The sequence below is a fragment of the Cheilinus undulatus genome, linkage group 2, assembly GCF_018320785.1.
Source record: "Cheilinus undulatus linkage group 2, ASM1832078v1, whole genome shotgun sequence".
Lineage (NCBI taxonomy): Eukaryota > Metazoa > Chordata > Actinopteri > Labriformes > Labridae > Cheilinus > Cheilinus undulatus.
In genome coordinates this window covers 57173173-57198467 of record NC_054866.1, presented here as the reverse complement: position 1 = coordinate 57198467, position 25295 = coordinate 57173173, and the positions used below count along the sequence as shown (strand labels likewise).

The window sequence follows — 25295 nt, the reverse complement described above, 5'->3', positions numbered from 1 at the left end:
CTCTCAATGACCGAACCCAGGGATGTCAAACTCAGTCACAGCAGGGCCGAAATCTGAATCTGGGTCCAACCTGAGGGCCGAGCAGGGTCAACGTTTACCATAATCTGTCAACCTCATTTTCACCAGCAATGAATTATGGGGGAAAAACCTTAGCACTGATGATAAAGGATGTTGAGATTGAAAAAGTCACCACAATAAGTTTAAAGGCTCAGTAAAAATCCAAACATGGCATTTAAAGTCAAAATAATGTTTTTAAAAGGCAAATATATGAGATAGAAAGTTGAAATCATTATTTTTAAGATATAAATATGATATAAATTCAAAATCATTGGTTAAGAACGCCAAAGCGTGAGAAAAACATTTACATTTTTAAATTCAAAGGTCAAAATACTACTGACTTTAAATTTAAAAGCTCAGATTATGAGATAAACGTCAAAGTAAGGAGCTAAAAAGGTCAAAACATGAGAAAAATTCATAATCATGAGTTTAAAAGGTCGAAATATTGATTAAAATTTAAAATTGAGGATCTTAAAGGTAAAAAAATAAGATAAAAGTCAAAACTGTGAATTGAAAAGGTCAACATATGAAATAAAAATTCAAAACCATGACTTTGCATCATAACTGTGAGGTTCAAAATTAAGAATATGAAATGAAAACAGAAATGTATTTGACCACATTCCTGACTTTCTACTCATTATTTTAACTTTGTACTGTTTCTAATTTTTCTGACTTAACAGGAAATTCTAGATCATCCTTGTTAAGTTTACATTTTTAAACTGGAGGAAATCTGCAGACCTCAAACCAGCGGGCCAGTTGTAATAAAAATATGATCTGATATGGTGGGCCGGGTGTAACTGTGCCACGGGCCGGATTTGGCCCCCGGGCCTTGAGTTTGACACCCCTGACTTAACTGCTCCAGAAATAACGAGGATAAACTCACAGAAAAGGGGATATGTTCAGCCTCAGGATGGCACAGGTGCCGGGGGATTTTCATAGAAACATCAGCTCCAAAGTCTGGATCTTATGTTCACACCAAGATGACCAAAGTAGAATTGTAACTCAGTATTGTTGATCTCATTCATATTTTACACTAAAATTTTTATGGAGCTACAAGACAAGCAGGTGGAAACTAAAGGATAGACTCATCGCTATGGAAACGTGGCAGAGCGTCTTTGGTCTGACCTGGGTTTCACACTCCAGCACTTTACTCCTTCAGCTGTAAAAACTCTGCTGGTTCTTGGCTCAGAGTTGGGATCTATTCATCACCCCCCCCACAGCATGCCTAACGTTTGATTTGATAAATAAATAAAAGCTCTACTAGGGGGGCTCCTTCAACCTCACTGCACACAGCGCTTCCCTGTGTCTGCCAGAGCCACAAACAGGAACTTAGAAAATAAGTTCTGCCTCTAGCTATGAGACACAGCGTTGCATCTCAGCTCTTGTTTTCTTCTTTTGTTTTGTTGGTTTATGTAATTCATTAGGGGGCAAGCATGTCGTATTTTCCCTTTTAAGTATGCATTCATTTTAAGTACTTTTGGACTTATAGTATGGATTCTTTTAATTACATCCTTTAACTAGTTGCATTTCTTTGTTTATGGTAGAGTCTCAGTCTTTGGGGTGGGGGTTTGTAGGGCTTGGGCTTGGGGGGGCGGGGTCACATGGCTGCAGAAAGGGCTATCTTTCAGTCCTACACAGTCTGAAAGGCCTTGGTCTGGGCAGGGACCATGAGGGTTGGAGGTGTGGGCCCAGACATGTTCCTGGGGTTGAATTTGGGAGTGGTGGGGGGCTCGGGGGTCTTGGGGGGCACCACAGCAGTGTAGGCTGGTGGGGACTGAGGATATCCCGGAGGCTGTCCATTTTCCTTGAGAGCTGCTACGGCAGGCGGGCGAGGGCGATGACCACGCTGGATGCTGTTGTGCACCATGGACTGGGTGGAGGAAGCGCCGGAGCGTGAGCTGCCAGAGCGAGATGAAGACAGAGAGTTGGGCTTCACTAGCTTAGCCTTGGGAGCTTCTGCATCCTCCCTGTGGTGGAAATACACACACACACACACACACACACAGAAAACAATGATTACTGCAGATCCTAGGGGAACGCCGACAAGCACAAACACATACGGGGGATTCTTCAGATGCCCTGGAATCTGATGTCCCTGCCACAATAAGAAAAACAAAAACATAGTTCTTATTTTGTCACACTTTCTTGACACCAAAAGGAACAGGAAAATAATGATAGATCAGTCCTTATTTTTATGATTTAAAACATGGTCTTCTATGTATGCTTCTGGCTGTATTTCCTCTGTCCCGGGTCAGATTTTGGACATTTAATCCCTTTTATTATGGAATTGAATTTTTCTTCTAAAACCAACTTCATAAACAGAGAACACATCAATTTCTGTTTTACTTAAATGAATTACATGTTGTTCGATATTTTTGTCTTTTGTCTTTTTTAATAAAAACGAGATCAAATTTGCAATTTCAGCTGAAATTGCATGGGGATGCTGAGAGCTGAATTGTGGAAGACCTGCTGATAGCCAAAAGCACAAAAATAGCTGAAAATAGCATAAACAAAGCATAGAATGGCATAAAAGTAGCTAAAAATTGCATTCAATAGCTAACAAAAGGATAAAAATAGCTGAAAGTAGCCTAAAAAAGCTGAAAGTAGCATTTAATGGCTGAAAAGCAAAAAAAACAGCTGAAAATAGCATAAATATAGCATAAAATAGCATTAAATAGCTCAGAAAGGGTAAAATAGCTACATATGGCCTAAAAAAAGGCTGAAAATAGCCTTAAATAGCATCAAAATAGCTGAACATGTCATTTAATAGCTCAGAAATGGTAAAATAGATGAAAGTGGCCTAAAAAAGCTGAAAATAGCCTTAAAATAGCTGAAAATATTACAAAAATAGCTGACATAGGCTTAAAAGTAGGTGAAAATTGCATTCAATGGCTGAAAAAGCACAAAAATAGCTGAAATTAGCATAAAAATAGCATAAAATGATATAAAAGTAGCTGAAAAAGGCATACAGCAGCTAAAAAAGCTGAAAATGGCTGAAAGTGGCCTAGAAAAGCTGAAAATAGCATGAAAACAACTGAAGGTAGCCTTAATATAGCTGAAAATAGCATAAAAATAGCTGACCTAGGCCTGAAAGTAGCTGAAAATTGCATTTAATGCTTGAAAAAGCATAGAAATAGCTGAAAATAGCATGAAAATAGCTATATTTTAAAAATTATAAAAGAGATGAGATGAGAAAAGTCATAGCAGTTGAATGACAAAGAAACAGAATTTTTCGAAGTTTAAACAGTATCGATTCGACAAACTATGAAGGAGGAGCTAGCCAGCGTGGAAGAAGATTAATTAACAAAATGGCCGATGCGAATATCAATAGTGTGGATGCTCAGCATCCCCACTAACAACGCCTGTCCTTCGGGGTCACCGTTATTCCCACCACCAAATGTAACTTTAGGGAGGTTATTTTAGGGTTCGTGTGCTTTAAGTCACCGCAGTAGTCATGTGACAGAGGAGCAGAGTTAGCTCCATGGAACACCAAGAACGTGTTTATTGGTCGTCATTTTTCCTTTGAGTGTAAAATTCACTTTATCATGATGAGAGGAATTCAGCTACCACGCTGCGTTTGCTGAACGCGTCGTGCGTGCCAACTGCGAGCACTCATGGACGCTCCCTCTCTAGTCTATCAGAGCATTTCCATAGCCGGCGCTCTAGACTGGCAGCGACGTGTGCCTGGAGCGCCACTCAGCTCCGCTTCAGATACGCTGCAGGTCTATTTCAGCGCCGGCCGCTGCCAAACCTCATAAATTCACTGTCGTTCAGAAAGCTCCGACCATGGAAGTCACAAGAGTAGAACATCCGGTTCTTTCAAAATAAAACACAATGCACGGACTCCCGATCGTAAATCATCACTATATCAACATTTATCTCATCCTGCAGCGAGAGCAAAGGGTCATCGAGAGGTCAGTGGGTCACAGAGCTACAATGGCGTCATTGACGAGGAAAAGAATTTTGCATAAAACCACAGATCCTTTAAGCAAACATGAACCTTTTAACTTCCTAATGTACTCACTCAATGGTGGAAGCAATAATATCATGGACTTATACCAGAAAGGATGATAAATTAACCCCTAAAGGTGAAATAGTCCGCTGTTGACATGCTATTCCTGCGTGAACTCGCAGTTCTCCCGTGATCTCTTCCTGATTATCAGGGCTGCGCGCCGCGGCGCTGTGCTCTTGACTCGCTTCCAGTGGGCGAGGTCGCTCGCCTTTTGGTAGGAGCAAACCCGCGGCGCTTCGGTGCGCGGCGCACACGCTGTATATGGAAATTCAAGGTGAGAAATGCCAGTGCCAGTGTTATACATGTATTTTATTTGTTTATGGCTGAATATAACAGAAATTATCTTTAATGACCCACCCTCAGCCATCCATTAATGTAAATCAGGTGTTCCAGTCACTTCCATGTCCACAGGTGTATAAAATCATCACCTAGGCATGCAGACTGTTTCTACAAACGTCAGTGAAAGAATGGCTCGCTCTCAGGAGCTCAGTGAATTCCAGCGTGGTACTGTGATAGGATGCCACCTGTGCAACAAGTCCAGAGGTGAAATTTCCTCCCTCCTAAATATTCCACAGTCAACTGTCAGTGGTATTAGAACAAAGTGGAAGGGTTAGGTTAGGTAAGAGAAATCGAAATAAACTGGCAAAATAGTGCTAACTGAGAAAGAAAGAATAGGCAGAAATTGGTCAAACTGGCAAAAATGGGCATATCATACAGTAAAATGTGGTAAAAGTTGGACATAAAAAGTGATAAGATGGAGTTAAAAGTGGCAACGATGGGTCAACAGAAGCAACATTAGGCTTATGCGGCAAAAACTGGTTCAGAAGTGGCAAAAACAGGCAGAAAAAAGTGTTGGGAAGGGTTTAAAATGGCAAAAATAGGTTAAAATTTGTTTTAAAAAACTGTTTAGAATTTGGCAAAGTTGATGTAAAGTGGAAACAGTGGAATTCTTGGAAAGTTTTTTTGGGGGAATCTGGAGACCCCCTCTTAGTGTCTTGTGACCCCCAAGGGGGTCCCAACCCCAAGGTTAAGAACCACTGGCATAGACAGCTTCATGGAATGGGTTTCCATGGTAACAGCTGCATCCAAGCCATACATCACCAAGGTCAATGCAAAGTGTGGATGCAGTGGTGTAAAGCACGCCGCCACTGGACTCTAGAGCAGTGGAGACGCCTTCTCTGGAGTGACCAATCACGCTTCTCCATCTGGCAATCTGATGGACCAGTCTGGGTTTGGTGGTTGCCAGGAGAACGGTACTTGTCTGACTGCATTGTGCCAAGTGTAAAGTTTGGTGGAGGGGGGATTATGGTGTGGGCTTGTTCTTCAGGAGCTGGGCTTGGCCCCTTAGTTCCAGTCAAAGGAACTCTGAATGCTTCAGCAGACCAAGAGATTCTGGACAATTCCATGCTCCCAACTTTGTGGGAACAGTTTGGGGATGGCCCCTTCCTGTTCCAACATGACTGTGCACCAGTGCACAAAGCAAGGTCCATAAAGACATGGAGGAGAGAGTTTGGTGTGGATCAATTTACTGGCCTGCACAGAGTCCTGACCTCAACCCCATAGAACACCTTTGGGATGAATTAGAGCGGAGACTGAGAGCCAGGCCTTCTGGTCCAACATCAGTGTGACCTCACAAATGTGCTTCTGGAAGAATGGTCAAAAATTCCCATAGACACACTCCTTCATAATAAAAGTGTTTCTGAAACCTAACAGCCGTGGAGTTTTATTAAGAGCTTGGCTGAAGTATTGTGTTCAGCATTGGCTGCTGTAGCGGAGAGTGGTTTCAGCTAGTTTACAGCAGCTTTTCTGACCTCATTTAACATCGCAGCCTGGATCTTTGACTCACTGTGGACTTAGAAAAAAATTCAAAGTTAATATAGACCTTTAAATGGTTGTTTAAACTGTTGTAACATGAAGAGCTGCAGCGCTGGGCTCTCCACAAACTGAGACCAGCCAAAGCAGCACTTCGCTCGTGTTAAAGCCCCAGGCAGGCTGACAGAGACGGCACGCTGACTTTGTTGCGGTACAGCCGTCAAACTTTGAGAGGAAAGAACACGTGTTTTTGCCTGCTAACCACGTTTAGTTTCAACGGCAAGAGCAGGTGACATTCGGTTAAGGCCTGAATGTACTTGAGTGTACTGTGAACGGAGCGGACTCCGCGCAGAATGTCCGCACTCATCAGAGCTTCCAAAGTCGAGCGCACTGCCACGTAGTAGGTTCCTGTGAATTTTCCGTGAAATCCTACATTTCCCACAATCCTTGCGCGTTGTTGACATCTTTCTGTCATGGCGTCCTACACTGACGAAGCCTGCTGGCTTTGCAAAGCAATAATAATTTAAGAGACGGTGGTATGTACGGCCATTCAATGCCACAAGAGAGGAAGAAGGGGAGTATGTCATGTTGGTGAAGGACATGTGAAGTACTGACGTGGAAAAACATTTTCAGTACTTCCAAATGACACGTGAAAACTTTGATGATCTAGTTGGGCGCCTCGCCCCACTCCTTCTCCACTCTGGGAGTCACCGCTCAGCCATCAGTGCTGCACAGAGGAACAAAATGCAGGTCGGTGTCACATTTAATGCGGGTTGATGTGAAAAGTGCATGCCGAGCAGTGTTTTGTGTAACACAGTATGCGGAGCGGGCGTCCACGTGGTCGTAAAATTTGAGCTTTGCGCGCACGGGCCTTACAGACGTCCGCTTTGAGTCCACGCTGACCTCCGCGGAGTCCGTTCCGCGTACGTTCTGCCCGAGTATGTTTGGGCCTTTAGTTACCTGGCTGCAGGTAATACTAGAGCTAAAAGTGCTATTGATTGGACTCAGGCGGAGCTGTCCGTCGCAAATCACTCGCTCCGCCAGCTGTGGGAGTGGATATGCCCCACGCATGCATCACAGCACAACGCAGGCATTTAAACCAGTGATGACGGTGTTGCAGAAATCCATTTCGTAAAAAAACTTTACCGGTGACGGTATTAATACCGGTTTAAGTGCATCCCCAGTTAATTATTTGTTGAGTGTCAGTAATTTATCATAGAGTACAGTCGACACCTGCCCCGAGATAACATTTATCTGTTTTTCAAATAAATTATTCATTGATTGCTTGTGAGCTGCTCTCCAAACACAACTGCACGGAATAATATCTATGCAAATCATCTGCTGAGACCATTATTTCCTCTAGCTCCACTGTAGGAGGAAAACAAAGTTAATTCTTATTTTGCTGAGACAGAATGAAAACTTTCCTGTATTATTCTACGGATCATTTTTAAAATAGCACTGAAAGAGGAGAACTGCACAGGGAAAGTAACCTCTTATTGACATTAGCATTAACCTCCTGAGACCTCAGCTTTTGTTTAGTTTTTTTTTTTTTTTCTCACACTTATTTGGGAAAATTTGGACCTCATAAGTTTGAAAGCTCAGCCTTGACTGTGAACAGGAATTAATTTTGATCAAAAAAGAAGTCCAATATCAAAACAAAATCCCTAAATTTTCAAAGAAACTGCCTAAAATATCTGTGAAAAGTTTTGAAAACATATTAGAGTCATATAAAAAACAAACAACCCAAAATTTCTTCAAGTATTTATATTTTATCATAAAGCCTAAATTTTATTAAAAAATTCCCTCAAATATTCTATTTATCTTCCTGAAAAATTCTCAAAGCAAATTCTTCAAAACATACAGATATATTCCCCAAAATTCCATGAAAAATGATGGAAAAGTACCTCGAATATGCCATCTAATTCCCCGAAAATTCCATTAAATTCTAGAAATTTAAAATTTCAATTCCCAATCAAATTCCAAAAATTAAAAAAAATAAATGTCCCAAGTTTCCAAGAGCATACATAAAAAAAATGAAAGCAACGTTTCCCCAAATAAGTCAAATAAAATCTGCCAAAAATTCAAAATATTTTTCCTAAATTAATACAAAATGAATGAAAATAATAATTTAAAAAAATCTTCCGAATATCCAGAAACAAAACCATTTAAAAAAAAAATGAGAATACTTAAATATATCAACACAAAAACATTTTCAATTAAGCTGAAAAATACACAAAAATCTCCCATATTTTTACTTGAAAATTCTGGACATTTCCCAAGATATATTCCCAAAATTATTAATGAAAATTCCAGAAAATTTGAAAACAGATTCTTCCAGTATTTCAAATGAATAACTCAACTTTAATGGACTGCAGAGGATCTTTGTCCCCTGGTCACCAGAGTGTGTGGGCAATAAGAGCCCACTTTGATTCAGTTCAAAAAATCTGATGTGGAAACCTCTCATTAGAGCACTGTGGGCTCGGCAGTTATTCCTCAGAAACACCAGAGAAAGTTCTGGAACTCTTTTGGCAGTAAAACTGGTTCTAAACTCACACCCAGGAGACGCGGCTCTGCTTTGAGCGCATTAGTAGAAAAGCTCTGACTCTGAACATGGTATAAAAACAGAAAACACTTCATCTACATTATTCAGACGTAGCTGTCCCTCCACCATGCTGCATTATTCAATATTACAACAGTAAATATGCACCTACACCCTCTCCTGTCTGTCACTAAAATGTTTCGCCTTTACAAGTGTCATCGGCTGTCCACAGGGTCCACAACGCAGACACAAAGTTTTAGAGGCGGGAATAAACGCCGGTGGCTCCCTCAGCTCCAGTGTCACAAAAACACACACAGCATTGGAAGAGAGGCGCGAGAAGGCGGCACTGAAAAGACGATGCAGAACCCCTCTCTTCGCCACTCTTTTTAAGGTCAAACAAGCTGATAGCACATCCAAGCACACACGTGCCGTTTCTGAACCTTTAACTCTCCTATGGCGACAGTGCTAAAACATTTTTGATGACTGGGTACTCACGCTCTCACCTTGACAAAAACAAAGAAAAAAAACCTGTTTGCAAAGGTCAGCGCGGCCCTGCTGGACGCAGAGACTGTATGAAGCACGAATGTAGACTCGGTGAGACTAGCCAGTGGTTTAGGAAACATCCTTAACCCTTAGAGCTCACGCCTATGGCAAGCAGTTATAACATTTAAAAGTTAAGTTTGAATATCCAGAATTAACATTGTAGATGTCTGTAATTCAATTTCACCTAGTCAAAAAGAACATTTCAGATATCCGTAAATACATTCTGCCTATCCACAATTACAGAACGTCATTTCGTTATTTCAGATATCCACAATGGGATTGCAGATATCTACAATTCATTTGCAGATATCCGTAATTCACATTGTGGATATCCGAAATGACGCTGTAGATATCTGAAATGACGATTGTGGATAGGCAGAATGTATTTGCGGATATCTGAAATGTTCTTTTTGACTAGGTGAAATTGAATTACAGATATCTTGAACTAAAATTCCTCCTTTTCGAAATTTAATTACAACTAGTCAGAAAGACTTTGTTGATATCTTCAATGTTAATTCTGGATAGTCAAACTTAGCTTTTAAATGTTAAAACTGCTTGTCATACACAGCGCTTTATAAATCACTTGGTAACGTTTGAACCTCAAGTCATAGACACTTGGTTGTTTTTTTATCTGAAAGCTCTCCGTTGTGCCTTTCTAATAATGTCTTCCATGCATTTGTGGCCCTTAAGGCCCATTTATGCTCAACGTTAAATATGAATCCGGATACAGACGGAGCCTTCTGTCCGTGCTCCGCGTTCATTTCGTCCGTATTTCTTAACGTTTCCATAAAGCTTACGGATACGGGCCAAACGGAGCAGTACCACCAGAAACCGTGGGGGCAGTGTTGCTGTCACTACCCGATACGTAGCTCTAGTGAGACATGAAGAAGAAATAACAATGGTGAAACTTTTTGAGGAGAAGTTCTGCGAGTTGGTTAGAAATGCTGCCTCCGTTTCTGTCTTTTATGCAGAGGTACATCATCAATACCTCCTCCACAGTCGCCATGTTTGTTTTTGAGTTTGTTGTTGTCATAAACTTCTGACTCTGGGCTTTTTGCACCGTTGTTTCCCCAAGAGATGAGAGAACAAGTCTGTGAAAAGATAAAGCTTAGTCACTGTTTTCTGTGTGTTATAAATAAAAATCTCTGCATTTCAAATTTCAATTATTTATTTTCTTTTATATTTAGAGTCCTATAACTTATTTGAAATTCAAGTGACATTACTGTAGTAGATATTGATGTTTAGCCAAACCACTAACCCACTAAATTCAAGTGACATTACTGCTAACCAGTAAACCCACTAACCCACTAATAACAGCTAACCAGTAAAACCACTAACCCTAATAACAGCTAACCAGTAAACCCACTAACCCACTAATAACAGCTAACCAGTAAAGCCCACTAACCCACTAATAACAGGTAACCAGTAAACCACTAACCCACTAATGGTAACCAGTAAAACCACTAACCCACTAATAACAAGTAACCAGTAAAACCACTAACCCACTAATAACAGCTAACCAGTAAACCCACTCACCCACTAAGAACAAGTAACCAGTAAAACCACTAACCCACTAATAACAGGTAACGAGTAAAACCACTAACCCACTAATAACAAGTAACCAGTAAAACCACTAACCCACTAATAACAGCTAACCAGTAAACCCACTAACCCACTAATAACAGGTAACCAGTAAAACCACTAACCCACTAATAACAGGTAACCAGTAAACCCACTAACCCACTAATAACAGGTAACCAGTAAACCCACTAACCCACTAATAACAGGTAACCAGTAAACCCACTAACCCACTAATAACAGCTAACCAGTAAACCCACTAACCCACTAATAACAGGTAACCAGTAAACCCACTAACCCACTAATAACAGGTAACCAGTAAACCCACTAACCCACTAATAACAGGTAACCAGTAAACCCACTAACCCACTAATAACAGGTAACCAGTAAACCCACTAACCCACTAATAACAGGTAACCAGTAAAACCACTAACCCACTAATAACAGGTAACCAGTAAACCCACTAACCCACTAATAACAGGTAACCAGTAAACCCACTAACCCACTAATAACAGGTAACCAGTAAACCCACTAACCCACTAATAACAGGTAACCAGTAAACCCACTAACCCACTAATAACAGGTAACCAGTAAACCCACTAACCCACTAATAACAGGTAACCAGTAAAACCCACTAACCCACTAATAACAGGTAACCAGTAAAACCCCCTAACCCACTAATAACAGGTAACCAGTAAACCCACTAACCCACTAATAACAGGTAACCAGTAAACCCACTAACCCACTAATAACAGGTAACCAGTAAACCCACTAACCCACTAATAACAGGTAACCAGTAAACCCACTAACCCACTAATAACAGGTAACCAGTAAACCCACTAACCCACTAATAACAGGTAACCAGTAAACCCACTAACCCACTAATAACAGGTAACCAGTAAACCCACTAACCCACTAATAACAGGTAACCAGTAAACCCACTAACCCACTAATAACAGGTAACCAGTAAAACCACTAACCCACTAATAACAGGTAACCAGTAAAACCACTAACCCACTAATAACAGGTAACCAGTAAACCCACTAACCCACTAATAACAGGTAACCAGTAAACCCACTAACCCACTAATAACAGCTAACCAGTAAACCCACTAACCCACTAATAACTAACCACTAAACCCACTAACCCACTAATAACAGGTAACCAGTAAACCCACTAACCCACTAATAACAGGTAACCAGTAAACCCACTAACCCACTAATAACAGGTAACCAGTAAACCCACTAACCCACTAATAACAGGTAACCAGTAAACCCACTAACCCACTAATAACAGCTAACCAGTAAACCCACTAACCCACTAATAACAGCTAACCAGTAAACCCACTAACCCACTAATAACAGGTAACCAGTAAAACCACTAACCCACTAATAACAGGTAACCAGTAAAACCACTAACCCACTAATAACAGGTAACCAGTAAACCCACTAACCCACTAATAACAGGTAACCAGTAAACCCACTAACCCACTAATAACAGGTAACCAGTAAACCCACTAACCCACTAATAACAGCTAACCAGTAAACCCACTAACCCACTAATAACAGGTAACCAGTAAAACCACTAACCCACTAATAACAGCTAACCAGTAAACCCACTAACCCACTAATAACAGGTAACCAGTAAAACCACTAACCCACTAATAACAGGTAACCAGTAAACCCACTAACCCACTAATAACAGGTAACCAGTAAACCCACTAACCCACTAATAACAGGTAACCAGTAAAACCACTAACCCACTAATAACAGCTAACCAGTAAACCCACTAACCCACTAATAACAGCTAACCAGTAAAACCACTAACCCACTAATAACAGCTAACCAGTAAACCCACTAACCCACTAATAACAGGTAACCAGTAAAACCACTAACCCACTAATAACAGGTAACCAGTAAACCCACTAACCCACTAATAACAGCTAACCAGTAAACCCACTAACCCACTAATAACAGGTAACCAGTAAACCCACTAACCCACTAATAACAGCTAACCAGTAAACCCACTAACCCACTAATAACAGGTAACCAGTAAACCCACTAACCCACTAATAACAGGTAACCAGTAAATCCTGACTTCATAGTTCGGGGTCTGAGGCTGCAGATGGGCTGAACTGAGAACAGACCTGTTTCTAACTGTGTGCCTTTTCTCCACCTGTAGTAGATCACTGAACTATCTGTATCTGATTCTCTGTTTAGATGCGAGAGAATCTCCGGATCTCGTACCTGCTACCTCTGTTTTTTGCTTCTTTTTTTTTTTAAGTTTGTTTTTTTGCAACCTTACATTTTGTGAAAAATATTGTTTTGCATTTGTAGGTTGCAGTTTTTTTTATTTTTGCATTGGAGTCTGAGCTGTTGTGAGAGGAACTGGTGCTGTAGCACCCACATCTCCAGGTGAATTACCCTTGGTCTCATATTGAAACTCCTGCATCAAATCCAGGCTGGAGCTGCAGTCGGGACCTGGACTATGTACTCCACTGGTGTGTCAGATCTGCAGTACTCCAGCTAAACACTAGTCAGCAGTGCTTGTTATTATGCCCGTATCTTGTTCTTATAAAGTCTCTGTTTGTTTGCGTGCACCATACAGGACTGGACCGGTAATCTGGCATACCTGGCATTCCTTCAACTACCAGCACAGACAGCGAGGCAGCAGCTAATTGGTTGTTTTCTATGTTGACAGTAGGCTGGCCCAATAACGTCCGCTAAAGCGGTGGTTCATCTATTCTTCCTTGGAGCCCTGCCTCTTTGTATCTAAGAAAAGCCGAGCCTCCCCAGACCCACATGAATAATAAAGAGACAGACTGCTGTCAAAAATCAACACACAACTGAACCGTTACATGGACAAACTGTAAGAAAGTGGTCTACATATATTTATCATATCAAAAGGCGTCTGCAGAAACTATTCAAATAAAGTTTTGGCAAATCTTGGTTAAGAAATACATACATCAAGATGCCACAAATATGGTGGCGACTATGCAGGTTCTGCAGCAGATGTGGAGGGGGTGGGGCCAGGCAGAGAGCAGGAAGTGTAGGCCAGGGGTTCTCAACCTTTTCAGCCTGTCACCCCAAAATAAAGGTGCCAGAGACCAGGACCCCCAAAATAAAGGTGCCAGAGACCAGGACCCCCAAAATAAAGGTGCCAGAGACCAGGACCCCCAAAATAAAGGTGCCAGAGACCAGGACCCCCAAAATAACGGTACCAGAGACCAGGGACCCCCACTGTACCTGAAGTGGCTGAACAGCCATCAAATTCAAGAACAGTCATGTGGAGACAAGGCCGCCCATAAGGGGAGAGCTTTCTGGGGCCCAGCCAAACTGGGGGCCATGGAAGTCAACAAAACCGTGGTCTTTGTAAAGTTAAGCTGTGATATCCTTATTTTATATTTAACCTGAAAAAATAACCACTCTTATCAATGAAACAGATCTCTTTTAAAATCATTTGTGAAGAATAAAGCTTTCTTAAAAATGTAAATCTATTTTGTTAAAAAAAAAAAGAATAAAAATGGGTTAAACATTGAAAAAATGGGTTTATAATGGCACAAATTGGTGGAAAAGGTGGTGAAGTTGGATCTTAAAAATAACAAAAAAAAAGGCAATAATGGGCATAAATAGCAGTAAAATGGAATTAAAAAGTGGCTAAAAAAAAGGTTTTAAGTTGGCAAAAATGGGTGGAAATCTGGTGAAATGTGAAGAATATCGATAGAAACTGGCAAAATAGTGCTGACTGAGAAAGAAAAAATGGGCAGATATTGGCAGAAATTGGTCAAACTGGCAAAAGAGGGCATATCATACAGTGAAATGTGGTTAAAATGGGAAAAACTGGGCATTAAAAGTGGTAAAATGGGGTTAATAGTGGCAATAATGGGTCAGCAGAGACAACAGTAGGCTTATGTGGCAAGAACTGATTTAACAGGCAGAAAAAAGTGGTGGAAAGGGTTTAAAATGGGAAAAATACGTGTTAAATGGCAAAAATGTGTTAAAATTTGTGGGAGATATGATGAAACTGGTAAAAATATGTCAAAATTGGTGTAAAGTGGCAACAGTAGAATTCTAGAAATATTCTTAGTTGTTTAAAGGGACCCTGGAGACCCCCTCTTACTGTCTCGAGACCCCAGGGTTGAGAACCACTGGTGAAGGCGTGTGTGACAGGGAAGGAGGGGGACATTGTGAACATGAGGAGAGAAGCACAGTCATCTTATTTAAACTGTGGGTCCTCTATAAATAAAGATTTATGATGAAAAAGTTTTAGATTTATCAAAAGCACATTTGTCAAAAGTAGTAAAATAAAAAAGCATCAGATGTAAATTAAAGAAGAGTATTTCTGACATCATTTGTAATTGTCTGTAACATTCTAGGAAATGTGATTAATTTCTCTGAAAATTACAGTTTTCATTGTAAATATTTATATGTAGGCCTATTCAGTTTGAAGTCATAATAGATTCTAACACAGATCTGTACTCACATTTAAACAGTGCAGTCAGCTGTGGCTAAGTTTATGGGAGTCATTTAGACAAAAGGTATAAAGTAGGGGTCATCAAGGGTCAGATTTAGTCTCCACAGAAACTCTGGGGGCTAACCTTTCAAATCTACAAAAACTGAATAAATATGTTGGTCTGATTTAGATATTATTGTGGTAGTATTGTATTGTCAGTGAGATCTATCCCTGTTATCTAAAATGCAGCAGGCCTGACAGCAGAGTTGGCTCTGAGAATCCCAGAGAACCATTTAGTACCAGTATTAACTCATTCTGGACACTTTTCTTCTGTTTTTGACACTTTTCAACCCCTTTTCATTACATTTTCTTTAACACTTTTTGCAACTTTAAAACCATTTTTTTTGGCCACTTTTAACACATTTTTGATACTTTTTGCCTCTTTAACCCAGTTTTTTTTTGCCATTCTTCAACCAATTTAAACCACTTTTCCTGCATGTTTTATCCCCTTTGTGCCACTCTTTAATCAATTTTTACCCCTTTCTTCTGTTTTTGACACTTTTCAACCCCTTTTTCTCACTTTTTTTGTCATTTGTAACCAATTTTTGATACTGTTTGCCTCTTTAACCCAGTTTTTTTGCCATTCTTTATCCAATTTAAACCACTTTTCCTGCATGTTTTATCCCTTTTGTGCCAGTGTGTTATCCATTTTTGCACTTTTCAACCTCTTTTCCTCACTTTTTTGCACTATTTTTTGTCATTTGTAACCAAATTTTGATACTTTTGCCCCTTTTTTTGCTCTTTTATCAAGTTTTGCAACATTTTAACCTCTTTTTACAACATTTTCTGCTAATTTTTGTCCCCTTGTGCCACTTCACAACCCATTTGGTTATTTTTGCAGCACTTCTGCCAACCTTAACCCATTTTTAAAATATCTACTAATTACATTTCAGCAAAAACAGATCAGATGTTGAGTCATTCTAAAGTTATTTCAATATTAATTTTGTAGGATTGGATTAACAGCTGCAGACATTTAAAGCCAAAGGATACTCTTAAAACCAGAACATCTTCTTTTCCTCCTTTTCTGAATTTAATGATCTGTCGGGGGCCGGACAGGAAGCTTTGGGGGGCCTGATATGGCCCCCGAGCCGCCAGTTGATGATCAGTGCTGTAAAGGAATGCTGCACACAGCTGAGTCATATTTGGCCAGTTGTGAGGAGACGCTTTGAGCCAAAAATGGCAGGGCCAAATTTTCTGTCCAGTCCAGCTCAGCCTGCAAACAAAGGGTACTAAAACCAAGCAAATAATGGGGCCGATGCTGAGCAGTAGTTTTAGTAGAAGGAGAGAGGAGACATAAGGACAGAGAATATACAACCACTGCATCAGCTGCAGCCTGCACAGATTTTTATCTGTTTTTATAATAAAAATATGATGGGATCTGGTGGTCCGAGTATAACTGTACCACTGGCCGGATTTGGCCCCCGGGCCTTGAGTTTGACACCCCTGCTTTAACCACAATTAAAGCAGGAATCATCCATTTAACAAGCATGTTCATGTGCAGTCACAGGTTTAAACCTGTGAAAGAAAACCTACTGAGCAACCGCTGAAATGAAAGCCAGACAGAAAAAGCACAAATAGCTACCTTTACCCACAATCCCGCAGGTTGGAGTACTTTAGCCTGGTAAAAAGAAACCTGTGTTTGTTAAACAGTCCCAGGAGACGAGAGGATGAGCAAACCTGATCTCATTTGGGGTCTCCTCCTCCTCGTACTTCTTTTTCTCTTTCTTTCGGAAGACGAGCCAGACGATTAATATGACAACGAGGACGCCGAGGGATATTCCCGCCGCTGCACCTGCCCACTTCACTACATCCTCCCTGCCTGTTAATGGAAAGAAGGAGGAGAGAGATGAAGTCCCTTCCTACACACAGAAGTCAGAATTTCATTCTAATATTTACAAATACTTCATACTTGGTGGAAATATTACAACTCCATGCATTTCCTCCCGTGTTGCCTAAATTCTCTTTCACACCAGAGCGTTCACTGTTTCTGCTGAACTATGGGATGTGTGGTTTTCTCCACATGACTTCTCAGTGAATGTACGAGTGTGGCAGTGGAACATAACTGCTGACCAGTCGCTACCATTTGGAGCAGTGGGGGAAATGGGGAGGGTGAGGGGTGCAGGTAGGATAGGAGAGAAGATGAAACTGTTTCCAGCTGCAGTTTGAAAAAATAACCATCAAGGAGTGTGGCGGTTTGGTAGGAGGAAACTTACGCTGCTCCATTGTGACCTCAATGGTGCAGTTCTCCTCTCCCACTTCGTTGCTCGCTGTGCACCGGTAGACGCCATTGCTGTCCATGGTGAGATTCCTCAGAGTCACGATCTCAGGGTTCTTGAGGTCTGGGGAATTAAACCAACACAGAAGAAAGGGGGTCTGTTTATACGGGTCATTTTTGCAAACATGGATTTGTCGGATTAATGCATAGATGTCAAACTCAAGGCCCGGGGGCCAAATGTGGCCCACGGTGCGCAAGATCATATCATATCTTAATTAGAACTGCCTCACCAGATGAGGTCTGCAGATTTCCTGTGGTATAGAAATGTAAATTTAACCTCCAAGATTTAAAAAATCCTTGTTAAGTTATAAAAATCTGAAAAAGTAGAGAGTAGAAATAATTAGATAAAAAGTCAGGAATGAGAGAAAGACACTAACTTGCGATTTAATATGTCATTATTCTTTGGTTAATCTTGTGTATGTTTCAACAAATTCAAGCATTACATAACGCCTTAAATAAAACCATGTGCATTGAAAAGAATTAAATTATTTCAGAAGAAATTAATAAATAGTAACATGAATCTGAATATGGGGGTGCTTTAGTCTAAAAAGGAGGAGGCTGGGGTGGAGGAGGTGGAGCTTTAGTCTATAAAGGAGGAGGCTGGGGTGGAGGAGGTGGAGCTTTAGTCTATAAAGGAGGAGGCTGGGGTGGAGGAGGTGGAGCTTTAGTCTATAAAGGAGGAGGCTGGGGTGGAGGAGGTGGAGCTTTAGTCTAAAAGGGAGGAGGCTGGGGTGGAGGAGGTGGAGCTTTAGTCTATAAAGGAGGAGGCTGGGGTGGAGGAGGTGAAGCTTTAGTCTATAAAGGAGGAGGCTGGGGTGGAGGAGGTGGAGCTTTAGTCTATAAAGGAGGAGGCTGGGGTGGAGGAGGTGAAACTTTAGTCTAAAAGGGAGGAGGCTGGGGTGGAGGAGGTGGAGCTTTAGTCTAAAAGGGAGGAGGCTGGGGTGGAGGAGGTGGAGCTTTAGTCTATAAAGGAGGAGGCTGGGGTGGAGGAGGTGGAGCTTTAGTCTAAAAGGGAGGAGGCTGGGGTGGAGGAGGTGGAGCTTTAGTCTATAAAGGAGGAGGCTGGGGTGGAGGAGGTGGGTTAGGGTTAGCTGGCTACCAGCTGATTGCTGCTGTCATAAAGTAGCACAGTTTCAGTTTCAAATGAGCGTACTATTTTTGCTGATTTTGCAAATGTGATGTCATTTTTTATGTTTAAGGACAATAGCATTTCTGTGTCACTCATTTTGATTAAGAAAAACATATTTCAAGTTAAGGAAATATTGCAATTTCTGCGATTTGAAAATTGCAGCAGGCCATATTGCGAATTAATTTTGATTTGCCATTATTTGCCCAGCCCTACTGCAGTTTGAACTTCAGCAAAAGAAAGAGAAAAGAAGCAGCCAGAGACGTTGATGGAGTGTTTATTCAAGAATGAAAGCCCATCGCACTGAGAAGGACTTAAAGCGAGTTGCAGAAGCAAGTCTGAGTGAGCACTGGAGCCCCATGGCCCCATGGGATATTAAGTCATCCCCGCCACTGACAACCATGTGATATTACCTTTCACCAGACCCGTAAATAATGGCTACTGACGCTGTGTGTTATCGTCCAATGAAAACTAATTAGACTGAACAGGTGTTGTTTGGTGGAGGTCATTAATTTGGAGGCTTTTGTCTGAACACGTGCCATCACACACGCCAGCTGAACACTGCAGAGAAAACCGAGGCAGAGAGGTTGGCGCCCCGGGGGTCTTTGTGACCGTCTAGAGAGTAAACAGTGGGGAAAATTGCCCTTCTATTAAATTTTTGACAAAAATAGTCTCTGTTACTATTTAGAGCCAGAACGGCTTGGTTATGGTCCAGGATGAGAGCCAGAATCTACACCATGTGAATAAATAGAGCCTCAGGGCAGCTAGAAAGCCAATGCTTCTCTTTTTGTTTGACAGTGTAGTGGGAGCTGCCAGTCCTGTCCTGTTTTACATTTGATTTTCTCTCCTCTGCACACAATCCAAGAAAAGACCGAGTTCCTGCTGACTTCATGCATGGAGGTATAATTCAGCCAGACTGGCGTGTCGCTGTTACAGACATCATCAGATCTCAGCATCAGCCTGGACGCTCCTGTTTATCCCAACAGAATACTAGAAATCACAGGCCTGGCTTTGGTTTGACTTCCTGCTGTAAAAACATTGTAGTATGCTTAATTTGGTCTTTGGTGTGTAGAGATAGGAGAGGCATGTAGAATGAATGGCCTAATTAGACAATCTGAATCCATCTAAGTGCCCTTTAGTGAAGCAAAGTTAATGATTCTGCTGAATCAGCTCAGACAGCCACCAGGAAAGTGCGCTGGCATCGGCTGTATTTGCAGATATATGAATTTAGAATTGGGAGGAGGTGATGGCAAGGCAGTGTACTCAGCAAAACTCTTCCATGGATAAAAACAGCCTATAACTGTGTCTTTTTTTCTAACTGAGTGATGCAATAAAGAACATGACAGGGGAGGACAACATATTTACAACTCAGACACTACAAACAGTGGAAACAAGGCAAAGACAAGCAGCAACTCATTACACTGTGATGCTTTAAGTGTAGGGTGTGAAGGGCTATGTTTGTGTGTGTGTAGATTTGGTGTATAAATATACGAGTTTATCTGTGTGTGTGTGTGTGTGTGTGTGTGCACTTATTTGTTTTGGGGGAACATAAACAGGATGGTGAAGGTATGGGATGTCAGGTAAAACTTGAATTGAAATATCTGAATACATTAAAGACGAGAGGAGAGACGCTGTAAGAAAAAAGAAAGAAAGAAAGAAAAAAGCAGTATGTATGGATGTAGGGTGTATATAGGTAAAGGAATAGTCTAAGTCAGGGGTGTCCAAACTATGGCCCGGGACCAAATGTGGCCCATGGCCCATTTTTAATTGGCCCCCCAAAAATTCAGTAGACTAAATGAAATACGGCCCTCAACAGAGCATGAAGCTTGTGCTAGACTGTGTTGTTCTCCTTAGGCAGACCTACCATACTAACACGGTAAACAAACATTTTGACAAGTTTTTATGCTGATTTTTTAAGGACTACATTGAGACAACACTTTAAATAGTAAACATATTGGCAACCAATAATAAAGATATCTTGATTTATAATGCCCTATTGGATTACAGCAGCAAATGGCAGCACCAATGATGTTCCAGGGGCGGAGCCAGTGGTAGCCAGAGCTGACCAGGACCTCATGAAATGTGATTGGCCTCCCCAAATACTTAAAAATGATTGGCTATTTGCCAGGTATACATTTCTCTTTGTGGCCCCACATGAAAAAGGTTTGGACACCCCTGGTCTAAGTGGAAGAGATGGAAATATAAACGATTTTTAAATAGTCAATGATGAAGAAATAATAAAGAATAGAAAAAAAGGGACAAAAAACTCCAAGAAAAACTAAAAAAAGGGACAGATCAATGGTGCAACAACGAGAGGGAAAAAAACAGCATGGTAATAATAACAATAAATAATAATAATGATAATAATAATAATAATATTAATACATAGATATAGATATATACTGTATATATATAATAAAACAATAATAATGCCTGGCAGACTGTAACTGTCTTTATAGTAGTCCTGACTGGTGAATCAGCACGTTCGGCCCGTGTCAGTGACGTGCCTTACCTATCAGGGCGAGGTTTGGCAGTTTGCCCAGACTCTTGCCGTTGTCCAGCACGCGCTCCCACTTGTAGCTGATGGGATCAGATCCATGGCTGGACTTACAGCTCAGCTTGACATCACTGCCCTCCAGGACTTTGCCATCCTTCGAACACGTCGGCTTAGAAGGTTTGACTGCAAGAACACCAGAGAATAAGAAAGATGAAGAGTCAGCAGCAAACACACACACACACACACACACACACACACACTTACTATGTTGACTTTTGCACTGGCTTAAATTCAAATGATGCACACTACTGATAACGCCGGATTAACAAAGCAAGATAGTAGAACAAATATGGAGTCAGAGGAGTTCAGCTTCAAGTATACAGGTTGTTTTTTATTTTCAATACAATGCAGTTTATTAATCTAAGAGGCTTTATGTGGTTATTATTCATTATAACAGAATGATTATTCACTCATCATAAACTGTGGCCTGTGGAAATGTAAGGGGGGTCAAAGTGTTGGGATTGTCCTGAACCTCCCCGGTTTGCACTTCATGGTTCCATACACACTTCAAAGGCGAACACACACACACGGTCTCCTTACCATGTTACCGGTAACTGTTTTCTAACACTAGCATAAAGAAACAAAGCAGCAGGCACAACAGATCGCTGCGTGGGATGTAAACAAAATCAATGACTGTCAAATCTCATAAACCCGTATTTTATTCACAGTAGAACAAAACATACTAGATGTTAAACTGAGACATTTTATCATCTCATTTTGAATTTGATGTGAGGAACACTTCTCAAAAAAGTAGGGACAGGTCCATGTTTACCACGGTGCAGCATCCCCTCTTCTTTAACAACAGTCTGTAAACGTCTGGTAGTGAGGAGACCAGCTGATGGGAGAGGAATGTTGTCCCATTCTTGTCTGATGTAGGATTCTAGCTGGGTCTTCTTTGCTGGATTTGTCCTTCTCTGATGCTCCAAATGTATTCTGTTGGTGAAACGTCTGGACTGCAGGCAGACCAGGACCTGGACTCTTGTCCTGTGAAGCCATGCTGTTGTGATGGATGTGGTCTGTGGTTTAGCATGGTTGTGCTGACAGAGACGTTGTCTGGATGGGAGCATATGCTGCTCTAAAAGCTCTCTCTACTGTTCAGCATTGATAGTTCCTTTCCAGATGTTAGAGCTGCCCACGCCATAGGCACTAATGCAACCCCATACCATCAGAGATGCAGGCTTTAGACCTGAGCCAGGAGAACCAGCTGGATGCTCCAGATCCTCTTTAGTCCACAGGACACGGCGTCTGTGGTTTCCTCTGACCACAGAACAGTTTTCCATGTTTCCTCTGACCACAGAACAGTTTTCCATGTTTCCTCTGACCACAGAACAGTTTTCCATGTTTCCTCAGTCCATGTTAAATGAGCTTTGGTCCGGAGAAGACGGACCACGGTGGTTCTGGATCCTGTTCACATATGGCTTCTTCTCTCCATGATCAGCTTTAACTGTCATTGGTGGATGGCACGGCCAACTGTGTTGACAGACGATGATTTCTGGAATGTTCCTGAGCCCATGCAGGGATTTCACAACAGAATCATGCCTGTTTTTAATGACGTGGCCCCTGAGAGCCCCTTCAGCCTTGTCCCTTGCTCTCAGAGATTTCTTCAGATTCTCTGAATCTGTTGATGATATTATGGACTGGAGATGGAGAGAGATTTAAAGTCTTGGCAATTCACAATGAGGAACATTTTTCTGAAATTGTTTCATAACATTTAAGACTCATTTTTTCACAGATTGTGAGCCTCTGCCCATATTTACTTCTGAGAGACTCTACCTCTTGAAAATGCTTCTTTAATACCCAGTAATACCTTTTGGTGACTTGTCATTGACTTCTGTTTTAATTTAGATTTTACACAACAACCCCACTTTCATGGGATTAGGGTAAAATAACATTTCTAACATTATTTAAAATTTTGTCCACTAGAGTTGAAGTTTGTGATTTAACGACAATAATAATAATAATAATAATAATAATAATAATAATAATAATAATAAAAATGATAATAAAATAATAATAAACAATAATAATAATAATAATAAATAATAATAATAAATAATATTATTATAAAAATGATAATAAAACGACAACAACAACAACAACAATAATAATAATAATAATAAATAATAATAATAAATAATATTATTATAAAAATGATAATAAAACGACAACAACAACAACAACAATAATAATAATAATAATAATAATAATAATAATAATAATAAAAATAATAATAAACAACAATAATAATAATAATAATAAATAATATGATTATAAAAATGATAATAAAATGACAACAACAACAACAACAACAATAATAATAATAATAATAATGTTATTTTTACTGTTATTTTATCTAGTATCATTTTTATCGTTACTATTATAGAAAATTGTCAACTTAAATCCTGGCATTGTACATCACTTGTTTAGCCTTAAATAGTTCTTTTTTTCTTATGTAAGACTTTAGTTTATGATTTTAATGACTAAAAAACAAACAAACAAAAAAAACTAAAATATATATCATAATGAGAAATAGTTCTTTCAAATGCTCTCAGGTTGGTGTACTGACTCTGTTTGAATGTGTAGCCCTGAGGGAGGACAGAGCTTCAAATGTTAATGTTGTGGCACAATGGCTGCAAATTCTAAACTAATTATCGCTGTCACATTTAAACAGAAAGGAAAGAGAAGATCCTGCATATCTGAATGATGCCGACGTCCTCTCTGGGACATGGATGTGTTGTTTATAATCCAGAACATGACGGCATCAACCAGAGACGTAGAGTTCCAGAGAACAAGAGATGGTTGGATAGACAGTTGTATGATCAGACTGATGCAAGGACAGACTAACTGTGAAAAAACAAACATAAAATGCCTTTAGCCATGGCTTTGCCAGTGCGGATGCATGAAAACAATCCCACAGGGAACGGATCAATGTGACCCGAGAGCTGGCGGGGAATGCTGGTGGTAATATGTTCTCCACAGGTCAAAGGTTTGAGTTACAGTCCAGTAGCCGGAGGCGCGGTACAGTATAGCTGCAGCCTGCTGAGCCCTGTAGAGCTGCTTTGTTTGGATCCACGCTGAGAGGCACTGCAAAGCTATCAAAGCAGGAAAGTAGCAGGCTGTTTTCTCCCTCCCATGTGACTTATTTTTAGATCAGAAGAGAACTATATTTAAACATCAATTCTGTATTTTTGTAGCACTGTCATTTCTGCAGCGTTCACCGTCTGAATTTGGCTGCTGCTGCTAAAGTAGAAACGTTTTTTACTCTGGAACACAAAAATGTGATGAGAATAGGGAGCCAGTTATACATAAAGCCAGATAGATTAAGTAAATGACTCCCTTTGTGCATCTAACTGTGTTTTTCTCCATCCCTGTCCCCGTCTGTCAGCAGGAACAGCTGAAACAGTCAACCTCAGATGTGAACATTACAACAACCAGTCCTTGCACACACACACAAACACAAATCCCAACACATGCACACACACCAAATCAAAATCTTCACAAACAAATCCACACACTCTATTTCAGGGAGATTGCAGGCATCCGGACATTAACATGCAAGCTTGCACATAAACATAAACACAACCACTGGAGGCATAAACCCTGGCACGCACACAGAAACGTACACTCACTCACACGCCGTCTCATGCCGAGCCAGCTACCAGCTCGGCTGCCAAGCTATTATCTTAGTGTGGAGAAAAAATGCAAATGTCCGTCTCTCTCAAAATCGAAAGTGTCACCGCAAAGCTGAGGGCAATTTGTAAAAATGGAGGCACTAACTCACTGAAATGTCTTTATGGAAGAGAGAGAAGAGCGAGCACAAGAGGATTAACAGACTGGTCCATTAGAAAACCAATAACCGCCGGTTGAACTAATCTCCCATGATGTTTTAATAAATCTCCTGCTTTTCTGACATTGAGAACGATCTCGCTCCTCCCGCCGGACTCTGTGGCTTGCTTTTGTGGAGCAGCAGCTCCCCTTTTGGCGTCTGTCCTTCAGAGTCGTTTAGCTGTCTCAGATGTGCAGGAATGCTTCTCTTCAGTTGCTTTTTGCAGGTGCATCTACATGAATTTGGTCAGTCAGTCATAAAACAATGAAGAAGAAACCATTACACCGCTTTCCACATTATTATGCAAATGATATTTTTCTCTGATTTTCCTAAATATTAACCTCTTGAGACCTGAGCCTTTGTTTGGAGAGCATTTGTATTCTCTCCCACTTATTGGGGATGAGTAAGGTCTGGTAAGGTAAAACATCAGCCTCGTGCTTGAACTTTTTTTTTTTTTT

At 40.7% G+C, this 25295-nt stretch overlaps 1 protein-coding gene across 1 annotated transcript in view; it reads right to left on the bottom strand.

Moving 5' to 3' along the window:
* Window positions 1-500: 500 nt before the first annotated feature.
* Window positions 501-25295, bottom strand: part of clmpb (CXADR like membrane protein b) — a 156521-nt gene continuing 131726 nt past the window's right edge. The window contains exons 4-7 of the mRNA XM_041799429.1: window positions 20967-21134; window positions 17267-17392; window positions 16731-16872; window positions 501-2024 (exon numbers count right to left, since the gene is read on the bottom strand). Of these exons, the coding sequence (XP_041655363.1) occupies window positions 1688-2024; window positions 16731-16872; window positions 17267-17392; window positions 20967-21134 (773 nt within the window). The 3' untranslated portion in view covers window positions 501-1687. The remainder of the gene's footprint in view (window positions 2025-16730; window positions 16873-17266; window positions 17393-20966; window positions 21135-25295) is intronic.